General features: G+C 45.2%; 1 protein-coding gene across 2 annotated transcripts in view; it reads left to right on the top strand.

Annotated features, from left to right (window-relative positions):
* The window catches only part of LOC133345008 (C-type mannose receptor 2-like), a 64,036-nt gene that overhangs the window by 6,863 nt on the left and 41,402 nt on the right, over positions 1–15,771 (top strand). Inside the window, exons 3-9 of one of the 2 annotated variants that reach the window (XM_061555348.1) lie at positions 6,092–6,351; positions 6,668–6,884; positions 7,005–7,178; positions 8,521–8,685; positions 10,706–10,819; positions 11,260–11,403; positions 15,255–15,443. In XM_061555348.1, coding sequence (XP_061411332.1) covers positions 6,092–6,351; positions 6,668–6,884; positions 7,005–7,178; positions 8,521–8,685; positions 10,706–10,819; positions 11,260–11,403; positions 15,255–15,443 — 1,263 coding nt within the window. The remainder of the gene's footprint in view (positions 1–6,091; positions 6,352–6,667; positions 6,885–7,004; positions 7,179–8,520; positions 8,686–10,705; positions 10,820–11,259; positions 11,404–15,254; positions 15,444–15,771) is intronic. The other variant, XM_061555349.1, reaches the window with a different exon arrangement.

The raw sequence follows: 15,771 nt of genomic DNA, 5'->3' as shown, positions 1-15,771 counted from the left end.
TCTAGCTAACGTCCTCATCAATAAACTCACTCACACTCTCACTCACTCTCTCTAGCTAACGTCCTCATCAATAAACTCACTCTCACTCTAGCTAACTTCCTCACCAATAAACTCACTCACACTCTCTCTCTCTAGCTAACGTCCTCACCAATAAACTCACTCACACTCACTTTCTCTCTAGCTAGCGTCCTCACCAATAAACTCACTCTCACACTCACTCTCTCTAGCTAACGTCCTCACCAATAAACTCACTCACTCACACTCTCACTCACTCTCTAGCTAACATCCTCACCAATAAACTCACTCACACTTTCACTCACTCTCTCTCTAGCTAACGTCCTCATCAATAAACTCACCCACTCACACTCTCACTCACTCTTTCTAGCTAACGTCCTCATCAATAAACTCACTCACTCTCTCTCTAGCTAACGTCCTCACCAATAAACTCACACTCACTCTCTCTCTAGCTAACGTCCTCACCAATAAACTCACTCACTCACACTCTCTAGCTAACGTCCTCACCAATAAACTCACTCTCACTCACTCTCTCTAGCTAACATCCTCACCAATAAACTCCCTCACTCACACTCTCACTCTCTCGCTAACGTCCTCACCAATAAACTCACTCACTCACACTCTCACTCACTCTTTCTAGCTAACGTCATCAATAAACTCACTCTCACTCACTCTCTTTAGCTAACATCCTCACCAATAAACTCACTCTCACTCACACTCTCTCGAGCTAACGTCCTCATCAATAAACTCACTCTCACTCACACTCTCTAGCTAACGTCCTCACCAATAAACTCACTCACTCACACTCTCACTCACTCTTTCTAGCTAACGTCATCAATAAACTCACTCACTCTCACTCACTCTCTCTAGCTAACATCCTCACCAATAAACTCACTCACTCACACTCTCACTCTCTCGCTAACGTCCTCACCAATAAACTCACTCACTCACACTCTCACTCACTCTTTCTAGCTAACGTCATCAATAAACTAACTCACTCTCACTCACTCTCTTTAGCTAACATCCTCACCAATAAACTCACTCTCACTCACTCTCTCGAGCTAACGTCCTCACCAATAAACTCACTCTCACTCACTCTCTCTAGCTAACATCCTCACCAATAAACTCACTCACTCACACTCTCACTCTCTCGCTAACGTCCTCACCAATAAACTCACTCACTCACACTCTCACTCACTCTTTCTAGCTAACGTCATCAATAAACTCACTCACTCTCACTCACTCTCTTTAGCTAACATCCTCACCAATAAACTCACTCTCACTCACACTCTCTCGAGCTAACGTCCTCATCAATAAACTCACTCTCACTCACACTCTCTAGCTAACGTCCTCATCAATAAACTCACTCGCACTCTCTAGCTAACATCCTCACCAATAAACTCACTCTCACTCACACTCTCTAGCTAACGTCCTCATCAATAAACTCACTCACACTCTCTAGCTAACGTCCTCACTAATAAACTCACTCACTCTCACTCACTCTCTCTAGCTAACGTCCTCATCAATAAACTCACTCACACCCTCTAGCTAACATCCTCACCAATAAACTCACTCACTCACACTCTCTCGCTAACGTCCTCATCAATAAACTCACTCACACTCTCTAGCTAACATCCTCACCAATAAACTCACTCACTCACACTCTCTCGCTAACGTCCTCATCAATAAACTCACTCACTCACACTCTCACTCTCTCTCTAGCTAACGTCTTCGCCAATAAACTCACTCACTCACACTCTCACTCTCTAGCTAACGTCCTCATCAATAAACTCACTCACACTCTCTCTAGCTAACGTCCTAATCAATAAACTCACTCACTAACACTCTCACTCACTCTCACACTCTCACTCACTCTCTCTCTAACTAACGTCCTCACCAATAAACACTCTCACTCTCTCTCTAACTAATGTCCTCATCAATTAGCGTTGCTGTCATTGTTAGCACCGCCGTATTTGATACGAAACTTAACGCGTCGTGCAGATGGGCCACCCTTTCAAAGAGCTTGTTCTTTGGTTCTTTCGGTAAAGTCACGTAGATAGAATAATAATACAAAATAATAATACTCTAGCCTGGTTCTTAAGACTGTAGCCTGGTTATTGAATTTGGTGAGTGTACTGGCAATCTGTAATGTAGACTGTAGCCTGGTTATTAAGCTGAGTGAGTGTACTAGCAGTCTGTAATGTAGACTGTAGCATGGTTATTAAGCTGAGTGAGTGTACTGGCAGTCTATAATGTAGACTGTAGCCTGGTTATTAAGCTGGGTGAGTGTACTGGCAGTCTATAATGTAGACTGTAGCCTGGTTATTAAGCTGGGTGAGTGTACTGGCAGTCTATAATGTAGACTGTAGCCTGGTTATTAAGCTGAGTGAGTGTACTGGCAGTCTATCATGTAGACTAGCCTGGTTATTAAGTTTGGTGAGTGTACTGGCAGTCTATAATGTAGACTGTAGCCTGGTTATTAAGCTGGGTGAGTGTACTGGCAGTCTATAATGTAGACTGTAGCCTGGTTATTAAGCTGAGTGAGTGTACTGGCAGTCTATAATGTAGACTGTAGCCTGTTATTACGTTTGGTGAGTGTACTGGCAGTCTATAATGTAGACTGTAGCCTGGTTATTAAGCTGGGTGAGTGTACTGGCAGTCTATAATGTAGACTGTAGCCTGGTTATTAAGCTGGGTGAGTGTACTGGCAGTCTATCATGTAGACTGTAGCCTGGTTATTAAGCTGGGTGAGTGTACTGGCAGTCTATCATGTAGACTGTAGCCTGGTTATTAAGTTTGGTGAGTGTACTGGCAATCTATCATGTAGACTGTAGCCTGGTTATTAAGTTTGGTGAGTGTACTGGCAGTCTATAATGTAGACTGTAGCCTGGTTATTAAGCTGGGTGAGTGTACTGGCAGTCTATAATGTAGACTGTAGCCTGGTTATTAAGCTGAGTGAGTGTACTGGCAGTCTATAATGTAGACTGTAGCCTGGTTATTAAGTTTGGTGAGTGTACTGGCAGTCTATAATGTAGACCTTAGCCTGGTTATTAAGCTGGGTGAGTGTACTGGCAGTCTATAATGTAGACTGTAGCCTGGTTATTAAGCTGGGTGAGTGTACTGGCAGTCTATAATGTAGACTAGCAATGGTTATTAGGCTGGGTGAGTGTACTGGCAGTCTATAATGTAGACTGTAGCCTGGTTATTAAGCTGGGTGAGTGTACTGGCAGTCTATAATGTAGACTGTAACCTGGTTATTAAGCTGGGTGAGTGTGCTGGCAGTCTATAATGTAGACTGTAACCTGGTTATTAAGCTGGGTGAGTGTACTGGCAGTCTATAATGTAGACTGTAACCTGGTTATTAAGCTGGGTGAGTGTACTGGCAGTCTATAATGTAGACTGTAGCCTGGTTATTAAGCTGGGTGAGTGTACTGGCAGTCTATAATGTAGACTGTAGCCTAAAAAATACGACGATTGCTGATGGCCACCACCACAAAGACAAAGATCCCCCGTGTAGCCTTCACAGCCTGTTGGGGCAAGTGCTGTTAGCGAGCCCCTATGAAGGCCGGCACGGCGGGTGGGGTGGCCAGCACCACGCCCGGCCGCCTTTGTCTCCCCAGTGGCGATGTTTACACACGGCACCAGGTATTCATTTGAGGCCGAGTCGACCTAGAGGAGGCCCAGGACCGGTTCAAATAATCGTCACCGGTGTTGGCCGTGAGCAGGAATCGAACCCGGGTCGCCGGGTTCATAGCGCAGCGCGCTAACCGCTGCACCACCGCTCCCCACCACCACCACCACACACACCACCACCACAAACACGACCACCACACACACCACCACCACACATACCACCACCACACACACCACCACACACACACCACCACCACACACACCACCCCCACCACACACAACACCACCACCACACACACCACCACCACACACCACCACCACCACACACACCACCACACACACCACCACCACCACACACAACCACCACCCCACACACACACCACCACCACACACACCACCACACACACACCACCACCACACACCCCACCACCACAAACACCACCACCACACACACCACCACCACACACACCACCACCACGACACACCACACCACCGCTCCCCACCACCACCACCGCACACACCGACCCGGCTTCACAAAAGTGGGGGGCTGCATCCCCCCCCCCCACTCCTAACCCTCCACACACGGCTTCACACACACGCACTTCAACAAGGGCGGCCAGGTTAACACAGGTCTCGGCAGATAACTTTCATCTGAGCGTGAGAATAAAACGCGTTGCGAGGAGGAATCCGGACATTTACATTTCATGCATGGGGATCGTGAAATGAGCCCCCCCCCCCCATTAATTATAACATTGGAGAAGATACCCCCCTCCGCCCCTAATACTTGGAACTCGGGTACTCCCCCCCCCCCCATCACACACTAAAGGGAAGATATAATGAATGGCAGCCGAGAGGAATGTGGGTTACACATGGGGGCAGTGTGGCTGAGTATCCGTGGGGGGAGGTGCTCTGATGTGCACATGGCCAGGATGCTGCTGCTGCTGCAGCCCCTTCTCAAGTGTCCGCTCCATAGGCGGAACGCGGGGCCCAATCGCCCCCATCCTCCTCCTCCTCCCCATGCGTCTCTCTTCTCCAACAAATAACGTGAGCGTGGGGCAGAGCGCATCGCCAATAGGGGCGATGGTGATCACGGTCGATGCGCTGCGCTGCAAGAGCGTGGCCCCCCGGAGTTTAAATGCAGTCCACATGCGTAGACGTTTTGGCTGTCCAGTATTAATGACGAAAGATGCCAGTGGTCGGGCTGCCATTGGGTATGGCTGTGCAAGGATGATGAGGACAATAAGGTGGTTGCAAGGCCGTAGCCATGGAGTCAACATTGGGGGGGGGGGGGACCAAATCTTCCAGGGGGTCTGGGGGTCCCCCCCCTCCCAGAAAAAAAATCTAAATTTGAAAACGAATTTCCTGCCTAAAATATGAAAAAATTAACTAACACATGGGATTGACTTTTTCTTTATTTCTAACAATGTCTAATAGTGTATTGTATTACATTGCTGTTTTTTCCTTTTTTACCTTTTCTTGTTGCATTGTATGTAATGGCAGAGAGTAGGAATTAATAAAGTCAAACCATAACCACAATCATATAAACAGAAATCTATTTTATAGCAATATATTGGGGGGGGGGGCATTTTCAGCATATTTTAATATTGGGGGGGGGGGGATGTGGCCCCTCTTAAGGGGATGTGTCCACCCCCCCCCCCCCCCCAATATAGTCGCGTTGCAAGAGAAATGCAAAGCCGCTGACTGCAGAGACTTAACCAAGCACAGATGGTGGCCGCTAATGGCTCGCTACGATACAGCAGCAGCGTCATCCAGCAAGACACGCTGCTGGCAGAAGGACCTTTACCAGTGTGAGCTTCAGAGAAGCCTCTCTTAAGGGAATTTGGCCTACTCTTCCATGCTGGACAGACGTCTTGGAAGTGGTGCGAGTACCCATGCTTTACCCCACCACGCGCGATCTGCAGATCGACAAACTGGTGTACCCATTTAATTCTGCTTTGTGAACAGACGGCAAGAAATTTAAGAAACTTGCGCCCATTGTTTCAGTTACGACGTCCCTCGGGAGATCGAACTGGCTGGCGACTTCTGGATTGCCAGTCCGGGGTGCGAACCATTAAACCACGGCACCATTAATCGACTCACATAAACTACTTTCATCGCGGTCTTTTGAAGACGGAAAACTCCCGACAAGCCGAGCCCTTGCTCATGATGTCGGTGATGTCACCAAGCCCCATCGCCTCCCATTCAGTGGCGCACGTGGGAATACATGTGACTGATTTCCCCCAAATAGTTTGAACATATATTAAATAGATATTAATGAAATATCGGTAGTGGTGATTATTACTATAGGAATACTGGATGTAAAAAATGGTATTGCCCGACTGGTTTCACAAAAAAATATACATTAATGTACAAAACAGCAAGTATGTACCGTAATTGTCTTAAGTGCTTTGTTTTTTAAATATATATAATTTTTCATCCGCAGGAGAGGAATATTCAGATATATTTGCAATCCAAGTTCCGGACGTGGGTGGATGCCTCGTGGGAGAGTCCTCAGGGCTGGGCTTGGTAGGGAGCTGTAACTCATCGGAGCCTGCTCAGCAGTGGAAATGGGTGTCTCGACAGCGACTTTTCAACTTGGGGATGTCTCGCTGTCTCGGGGTGGCTCCGGTGCAACCGAGTAGCAGTATTGCAAGTATATCACCCAACTTGAACGCATCAGAAACGGACTCTGAAGATGATCAGGTGACAAGAATATTTAGGACACATAATTGCTTCTTTGGGTTTAACGGGGCCCGTCTTTAAAGATGCAGCGCTGTCACCAACAATATTTGACAATGCCATGGCATTTGCTTAATACACTAAGGAAGGCCCCATAATGAGACTCGTTTTTTGTCACTAATGAATAAGAGGGGGCCTCATGTGTAATTTTACTCCAGGCCTCCAGGAATATGGGCAGTTTTGCTTATGAGAGATAGACATGTTCATGTATACATGTATGTGTCTACTCTTATATTATGTATAATAGAGTTTGTTTTGGGTTGTATGTGACGTGTGCTAGAAGACTGAGCACCCAGCCTTATATGAATGCGATGTGGAGGAAATGCAGCTGCGTTGGGCATGTGGAGATGATGAGCAGCTGATCATTCCACACAGAGGGAAGCTCAGTCTGCATGGAGCCATTGGTGCCCAGGCTCCATTTGAGCTGCACCCTAAGAATGGAACGCGACTGCTGATCTATGGCACTCAGGATCACCTGTGCTTACGACCGTACCGTGGTGAGAACGGCTGAGAATACACATCTCAGTCTTCATACTGTATCCCTTCCTTTAATCTCTTCTTTGGCAATTGTACACTCTGTTATTTTGATTTCTGATCCCACGCTTCCTCCCATGCAGAAATATATACTATCCAAGGGAATTCCCATGGTCGGCCATGCGCTATCCCGTACAAGTATGACCACCGGTGGTATCACTCCTGCACAGGGGATGGGCGTGATGATTGGCATCTGTGGTGCGCCACATCAGCCGACTATGGCACCGATGAACTTTGGGGCTTCTGTCCTGTCAAGCGTGAGTAAACACCCTTTCTGTCCACTAATTACACTCAAATTACAAATACAGGGCCATTAGGCAACTTATTTACCATTGGGCACTACAATGTGTTTTATGTTGACATTCCATCCATTTTGGCTGTTCACTTCTCAGATAGTATAGGTGACAACAAGTCACTTACAGGCAAAATAGTTTAGACTCCCTTGTGACCTCATCATGGCCATTATGAGCTCTTTGCTAATGTTATTTTATGTTTAAAAACCGTGATATAAAAATGGTGTCATTCACATTGAAGTGTTTTAATAAAAGTGATGTGTTCTAACTTGACATTTAAACATATATTGCATTTAAAGCCCCCAAAAAGCCAATGTATGTGCTACAAACATTTGTTTTAAGTCATGACTGGTATTCCACATCCTCTGCGCCATACAAAGGTTTTCTTTCAGATAGTTTTTACACAAATATTCAACTGAACTATGTGGTTGGTTGGCTTATTAAAATTGCTCGTTACAAATAACAACAACAAGGTGATATTGCCAGTCGTAGAAAATAGAAAGAGCGGATTTTTGCGTGTGAAAAGTTCGATTTAAAAAAAATCAACATTTGTCAAGATGAGTTTCTGAACCTAATTGCAGAAATAATATTTGAAATCACAGAAACCTGACCGATAGGCACATTTTCGAAATTCTACATGTAAACAAGAACTTGGTTCGCATGATTGGGATTTACATTTAAACACACAGAGTAATCACCTAAACGTGTTTGTGCTTAGTACAGAGGAACAAAATAAATGAAAATGTACTAATATTTAAATTATTTAAACATAAATTTAGCCTGTGATGAACTCTTGGGTAGCTATGATTGCAGTGATGCCATTGCGTTGTTTTTCTACTGCATTGTGGACCTTTGAACGTGTGGGAGTATTCCCGACATTTAGTTTGTGGCGGTTGTCGTTGTTTTAATCTAATAACCATACAGCAAGGTGTCTCACAACTTGCGGTTACTTCCTCTCTGTTGCCTCAGGATTGTATACAGCAGTGTCTCACCAGCACGGTTACTGTAATATTCTGAATATAATGCCCTTTCATATGATGGGGTGCAAATAGCTGCTGTGTTCATTGTTTTGTGTGGCTCTCCAATATTTTCTAATCAAAGCAACGTGCCGCTTTTATTGAATTTCTGTATACATTTTTTTTATAAATCAAGTTCCCCAGTGTTTTTACACTGCATCTTGCCATTTTCAATTATTGGTAGATGATTTGATGATATTCTATCGTTAACAGATTCTGGATTTTCAAATTTGGCTGTTTATTAGATGCATATAGTCATGCCTGTCACTGTAATTCAATGGCTTTTGCAGTTCCGGACTGCAGTGTGTTCTGGGACACGGATCCTGTGACTCGAAACTGCTACCAGTTTAATGTGCATGCTGTGCTTTCATGGCACGAGGCGCGCACCAGCTGCCTCCAGCAAGGCTCCGACCTCCTTAGCATCACGGAGATGCACGAGCAGACCTACATTGCTGGTAAGGGGCATTGACACCAGCAAGCACTCAACTTCTGGTGCTCTGCTTTGTTTACACGTTCGTTATTAATGTTGTGGTGAGTTCAACTGAGTCGCAGACATACTCTTGGAGGCAACACATTTATTTAACACCAACACACGGGGTAGCTGCCCCTCAACAGAATAACGACTTATGGTGGTGACCACCAGGCTAACTACACTAATTACAACATAACTAGCTACAATGGACTGGACCACAGCTCAGGTCCAGGTCAACGTGTTGGAGACTCGGTAGAACGTAGGACGTAGACGAAGGCTTCTTCAGATGAACAACAGCAGCCGGTCCCTCTGGGGGACCCGGTGGCTTATATCTTCTGTGGCGTGGCTGGGTCCGCCCTTGGCCACGACCACCTTCGAGAATCCTCGAGCAGGATCTCGACCCTGACACGTGACCATCCCTAGCCCCCACTTGGGGGCCCTGTGTAGACTTAAACGGTCACGTGCCACTCTGGGGTCAACCAGAGTGCCATGGCCTTTAGTAACCCCGGCACACACACACCCTGTCCTGTAGGGCTGGCACTGCACGCCAAGCGCGGTGCCACCTAGCGCTATCAACTAGCGCTCACCGAGCCCCTCTAGGGCTGGTACTACATCCACACCATATCGCACGCCGTGTCTCTCTAGGGCCGGCACAACACAGTGACATCCCGAGATCTCACTACAATGCCACTGCTGTTCATTAATACATTTTGAACGTTTGTTGTCGCGCACTCTTTATGAGTCCAGTCCATCACGATTGCTCGCTGAACACGCATGGTAAACTCTTTCGAATAACTCTGTTGTAAGTCTGTTGGAAAACTGGCTCACACTGAAGGATGGATATCCGTAAATACACTTTGTATACACACCTTTCCATAAAGGGTTCACTTTAAACAGAACTAAAACAAAATCTCATTGGCTTTTTTGCTGTTGTCAGTGCCAATACATTCCATTGCAACGTCACTTAAAATTCACATCGTCATAATTTTTCATGCACATTTCATAACCCAGGTCTCAAAGCGCAGAACGTAATGGACCAGTTTATTATCTACAAGAGAAAACACACATAGTTAATGTCTAACTTTTGACCACAATCCTTAATAAATCAATGAATAAATGCCTTAATATTTATTTTAAATGGCTGGAATGCAATGAGCTCTTCGTAGGGCCCAAGGTAAGGGCATTCCACGTATTGGCAGCTACAAAATAGAAGCATTATCTCCTGATATGATATGTATGCCTCTACAATGATTATAAATTACTGCCATTATCAGTAACCTTAATTCGCTATTATTTCTAGCGTGGTACCCACACTCTGTAGAACATGGGAATGCATTTCATGTAGTCATTCAGTCTCTTTTATGAATTACAAAATGCAAATACTAACACCCTATAGAAAGCCACACACCATAACGCTGAACTGTACTCAGCCAATGTTCTAGTGCATCTGATAGGCGGGCGTCCATAAATGACGTCACGCGATTTTGGACGATTTTTGACCCCCACCCCCCTTCGTCACACGGCGTCACAAAAAGTCAGACCCCCCCTCAAATATGACGTCACAAAGCTCTGCCCCCCCCAAAATAAAACATGCTTCAAATCGCTTTAAACTATTGTCATTGTAGTGCGTATTTAATATGGCGCTGCACTCTGATGTTGTAGGAGAAAACATTGATTAAAAAGTCTATTTAATTAAGTAGAACGCGTTGTCTATATTTATTTAAAGTTGCGCATTTTGATGTGATGTCACATTTCTCAAACCTCCCACCCCCTCATCACACATCGTCACAAATGTCTGATCCCCCTCCCCCCCCATGTGCGTGACGTCATTTATGGACGGCCCCTAGTAACTGCTAATTTGCATCGTGCAAATGTACTGCTTGGTGTATCGTGTCAGTGGATAATTTTGCCACGCATTACGACATTTTCAGGTGCAAATGTGTCTTACTTATTTTCTTCCATCAACTGTCATTTTCCCTCAATCACTTCACTGTTGTGTGCAGGCTTTCTGAATGGTTTTGGAGCAATTATGTGGATTGGACTCAATGACTTGGACTCGGATGGTGGCTGGCAGTGGTCTGATGGCTCTCCGTTAAAGCTCCTTAACTGGGACCAAGGTGCAAGCAGTTGTATTTGTTTCAGATTTCCGCTTCCTCACCACGTCAGTTCCCTTTGACAGTATGCTCGCACGATACATTTGAAATTCCGTAGCATAGTGTTTGAATGTGTGTATGTGGGGAGCGGTGGCATAATGGTTAGCATGCTGCGCTGTGAACCCTGCATCTGTTCACGATTGACACCAGTGACGATTATCTGGACTGGTCCTGGGCCTCCACCAGACCGACTCAGCCTCATATGAGTATCTGGTGTGGTATGTAAACATCGCCACTGGGGAGACAAAGGTGGTCGGCCATGGTATTGAGCACCCACCCCCTCGTGTGCCGTGCCAACCTTCATAGGTGCTCGCTAACATCACTTGCTCCTACAGTCTGTTAAAGGCTATATGGGAGATCTTTGTCGGTGTCTCATTGTTTGTATAAATGTTGTGCTCCTGCAGGACACCCTTCAGAAACGGATGGACAGAACTGTGCCCTTCTCCGTGCCGAGTTTTTCAGCAAGTGGCAAACCAAGGAGTGTGCGGCTGCACTGCCCTATGTTTGCAAGAAACGCCTCAATATCACCTCCGTACAGATACCCAACGGTGTGTGCCTGTTATCACAATTATCTCAATGTGCAATCATTTAAATGAGGCATTTCACTCTGTGGACATTTACGCAGCCATTTAATCTGTCACAAACCGAGGCTGAATTTTTTATAAATTAAATAATTGTTTACAAATCGCAACACAAGCGGTCTTTATCCGCCTGATGAAGACCACCACTGGCGGAGCCAGTGCGGGGGGGGGGGGGTGGCACGTGCCCCCCCAATGATCCGATCGAAATCCCTAATTTTGGGTTTATTAGTAATAAATCTGCATTTTGCGACTCCCACTGCCACTCTGGAGCACATTATTAAGTGCCAGGGACTATGAGATGATAGGACAATAGTCTGAGTCCATACTTGCCAATAAGTAACGGCAAAGCAGTTATAAGTGACTCACAGAATTGTGCGCAGTTGCGTACACAGTCCACGACTTCCCTGAAGGCAAACACCTTCAGCGAGCTCGATGCCGATCACACACGGTTCGAATTCGACCCTCGATCGATGGCTGCGCCATCGCCGCACACGCGTCGAATAAAAAGCAAGGGACAAGTCCTTACTTACTAACAACTCTTGTGATTTTTCATTGCTGGAGGGGTTGCCCCCCCTACCTGAAAATCCTGGCTCCGCCATTGAAGACCGATTGTGTTGCGATCGAAACGTCGTGGTTTTTTTATTTTATTTTAATTACTTATTTGTGATATATCAATCAGAGGCATGGAAGTGAATGTCCTGACTTCTTGGGTTTTGACCTGAAGATGGTTGGCGCATTCTCATTGTTGAAGTTAGTTGTGAGAATGAATGTGTAACTGACCGGTTGAAATTAAACAATCATTGGCTTTTTAAATGGTTGTACAGCACACGACATATTTTTTTGTTTGGCCATATCAGGTGTTGGAGGGCTTCACAACATACATTTTCCCCAAATTATTACGTGGCCTAACCCAAAAATCTAATATGAAGCTTGGACAGTATCAAACAAATTCTAGTAGAACAAAAACTGAGCAGTACACAAAGAGCGATGGAGAATGTGCATACTTGGAATTACATTGAGGACCACACATTAATGGGATAGTAAAAACAAGGTGGAGACATCAAATTGACTGTGAAGTGGACTTGGGCAGCACACTACGTCCCCAGAGGGGGGTGATGGCCGGGGGTTAAAGATACAAAACTCGTAGAGGATGTTTACCCATTATTGGGTGCTACATATTTCTTATTCAATTGACTAACCATCACGTATTTACGCGATCTAGCCTAAAAAAACGGTATTATGGATGATATTGGTCGCGAAAGCCTACGTGTTACACTAACCATTCTCATGAAGATATATTGCATTACATTCCTTAACAGATTTTTGGAAAATTGTGCATGTTAAATCACTTGACATTGGCCAATGCTTATTTATATTTGCAAAATAATCTGCAGCTTGATTCACACTCATTGCATTCCATAAGACGGACAGATGTGCTATTTCGATTTGAAGCTTTCGTGACTGCAGGAATTCATCTTCTTGGTTCTTTCAGTAAAGTCACGTAGAAGGGAAATAATAAAATAATAAAAATAAAACATAATAAAATAATTCTCACGACGTTTCGGCCACAACGCAAGCAGCCGTCCTGCGTATTGTTAAGTAGTTAGGCAATTCGATCTACATGTTACGTCATAGTGATTGAAGTCAGAATTTATAAAAATATCAGAGGAAACAGCTTTTACACTTCGATTTAAAGCTTTCGTGACTGCAGGGATTCATCTTCTTGGTTCTTTCGGTAAAGTCACGTAGAAGGGAAGTAATAAAATAATAAAAATAAAACATAATAAAACAATTCTCACGACGTTTCGGCCACAACGCAAGCAGCCGTCCTCAGGTGAAAACCAGGTCCGTCGAGGCGACAGAGTCTGAATGAAACAGCACACGAGCTTGGAGCATATATATAAGCTGGGCGCATTGACAAAGGAATTTGCATATCAAAAGGAATTTAGCATATTTATGGGAAATGCAGGAATGTGATTAGTACTGCATATGCATGTGCATTATGCAGGATTAACAGCATCAAAGGGAGCTGCAGTTACTGCTGCTGCTGCAGTTGCTGCTGCTGCAGTTTCTGCTGCTGCTGCAGTTGCTGCTGCTGCTGCAGTTGCTGCTGCTGCTGTTACTGCTGCTGCTGCACTTGCTGCTGCTGCTCCAGTTGCTGCCTTATCCATTTTAATATAACAGTATGTATTATTCTACCCACCCTAATGTGTATCACACTGCTATATGTTTACTATACAATTACGACACCATACATTACTCTGCACACTGCACCATGGCCGGCCTGCTCTAGACCAATTTCTCGACCACATCAATTCCATACACCCAGCCATCAGATTCACCATGGAAGTCGAAAATGATGGCAAGCTACCCTTTTTGGATGTCCTAATCAAAAGGAGACCTGATGGTTCAATGAGCCACTCTGTCTACAGGAAAGCCACCCACACGGATGCTTATCTAAAACCGGATTCCCACCACCATCCATCCCAGAAGAATTCCCTCATCAAGACTCTATATCATAGAGCCCAATGCATCTCCGACCATGAACACATTTCCAGTGAACTCAAACACGTACGCCAAGCTCTTAAGGCTAATGGTTACTCCGACTACACAATCCGCAAAGCCATCACTCCAACCATCAAGAAGGATCCTGTTGAGGAGCCTTTCAAGACCATCACCTTACCCTACATTGCTGGGGTCACAAAAAAGATCTCCAAAATCCTGATTAAACACAAGATCCAGGTCCGATTCAACACAGTACATAAAATCCGTGATCTGGTCCCGTCTGTAAAAGATGTGGTTCCAGACATACAGTACCCTGGCGTCTACAAACTAAGTTGCCTCTGTGGTAGCAGTTACATTGGAGAAACCAAACGACATGTCTCGGACCGCATCCGTGAACATAAGGCAGACCTGAAACACGGTAGGACAAACACCTCAGCCGTGGCAGATCACTGTTACAACTCAGTGGGCTCACATGATATTGACTTCTCCAAGACAGAGGTTCTCTGCAAGCCATCTGGCTATCATGAGAGATTCGTTCATGAGGCGATCCACATATACAAACACAGAGACAATTTCAACCGAGAAGATGGATTCTGGCTTAGCAATCATTGGAAGGACGTAATAAACCATTTCGGATCTTAACTGATTGTGTTCACGTTTACGGTGACTTTCAGACCGCGTTCCACTCACTGGCATGGTGCAGTGTGCAGAGTAATGTATGGTGTCGTAATTGTATAGTAAACATATAGCAGTGTGATACACATTAGGGTGGGTAGAATAATACATAGTGTTATATTAAAATGGATAAGGCAGCAACTGCAGCAGCAGCAGCAAGTGCAGCAGCAGCAGTAACAGCAGCAGCAGTAACTGCAGCAGCAGCAGCAACTGCAGCAGCAGCAGAAACTGCAGCAGCAGCAACTGCAGCAGCAGTAGTAACTGCAGCTCCCTTTGATGCTGTTAATCCTGCATAATGCACATGCATATGCAGTACTAATCACATTCCTGCATTTCCCATAAATATGCTAAATTCCTTTTGATATGCAAATTCCTTTGTCAATGCGCCCAGCTTATATATATGCTCCAAGCTCGTGTGCTGTTTCATTCAGACTCTGTCGCCTCGACGGACCTGGTTTTCACCTGAGGACGGCTGCTTGCGTTGTGGCCGAAACGTCGTGAGAATTGTTTTATTATGTTTTATTTTTATTATTTTATTACTTCCCTTCTACGTGACTTTACCGAAAGAACCAAGAAGGAGCTTTTACACTTCTGATGGGAGTGAATTCGAAAGGTAACTGATTGTGGTGTCGTTACAGAGAGCTGGGAGAATCGACCGACCGTGTGCCCTCGCGGCTGGGTACCATTCAACGGAAGCTGCTTTTGGCGCGATGCAGAGAAACGAACGTGGCAGGATGCATTGGCACGATGCCGGTTAGGAGGTGGCGACCTTCTGAGCCTACACGGCTTGGCAGATGTCGACTTCCTAGTTCAGCATGTGCTTAGTGGTTGGTAAAACGCATTAACACGCCCTCACTTGCAAACTGAACAATCCCCATTACAAAAACCAGCTCATCATCATTGGAAAGGTGTTCCACCTTCCAAGCAGTGCTAACATATTTCCCGCTAATGTTGTTCCCCTTTTGAGGTGCTTAACATCTTACCGGTCAAATATGTTAAGGTCCATAAGATGGATAATGAGTATACAGGAGAATTAACTTGGCAGCAGAGGAATGGGAAGTTACAAGGGAGCAGCAAGTGGTCTTGTTTGCTGTGGGTCCATGTGGGTCTATTGCTCAGTGGCAATAAAATATCAATTTGGTTAGGCATATTGGG

This window comes from Lethenteron reissneri, chromosome 21, assembly GCF_015708825.2.
Source record: "Lethenteron reissneri isolate LAM-NWPU_2019-01 chromosome 21, ASM1570882v1, whole genome shotgun sequence".
Lineage (NCBI taxonomy): Eukaryota > Metazoa > Chordata > Hyperoartia > Petromyzontiformes > Petromyzontidae > Lethenteron > Lethenteron reissneri.
The sequence above is the reverse complement of the archived record's forward strand: the minus strand, read 5'-3'. Positions and strand labels throughout refer to the sequence as shown.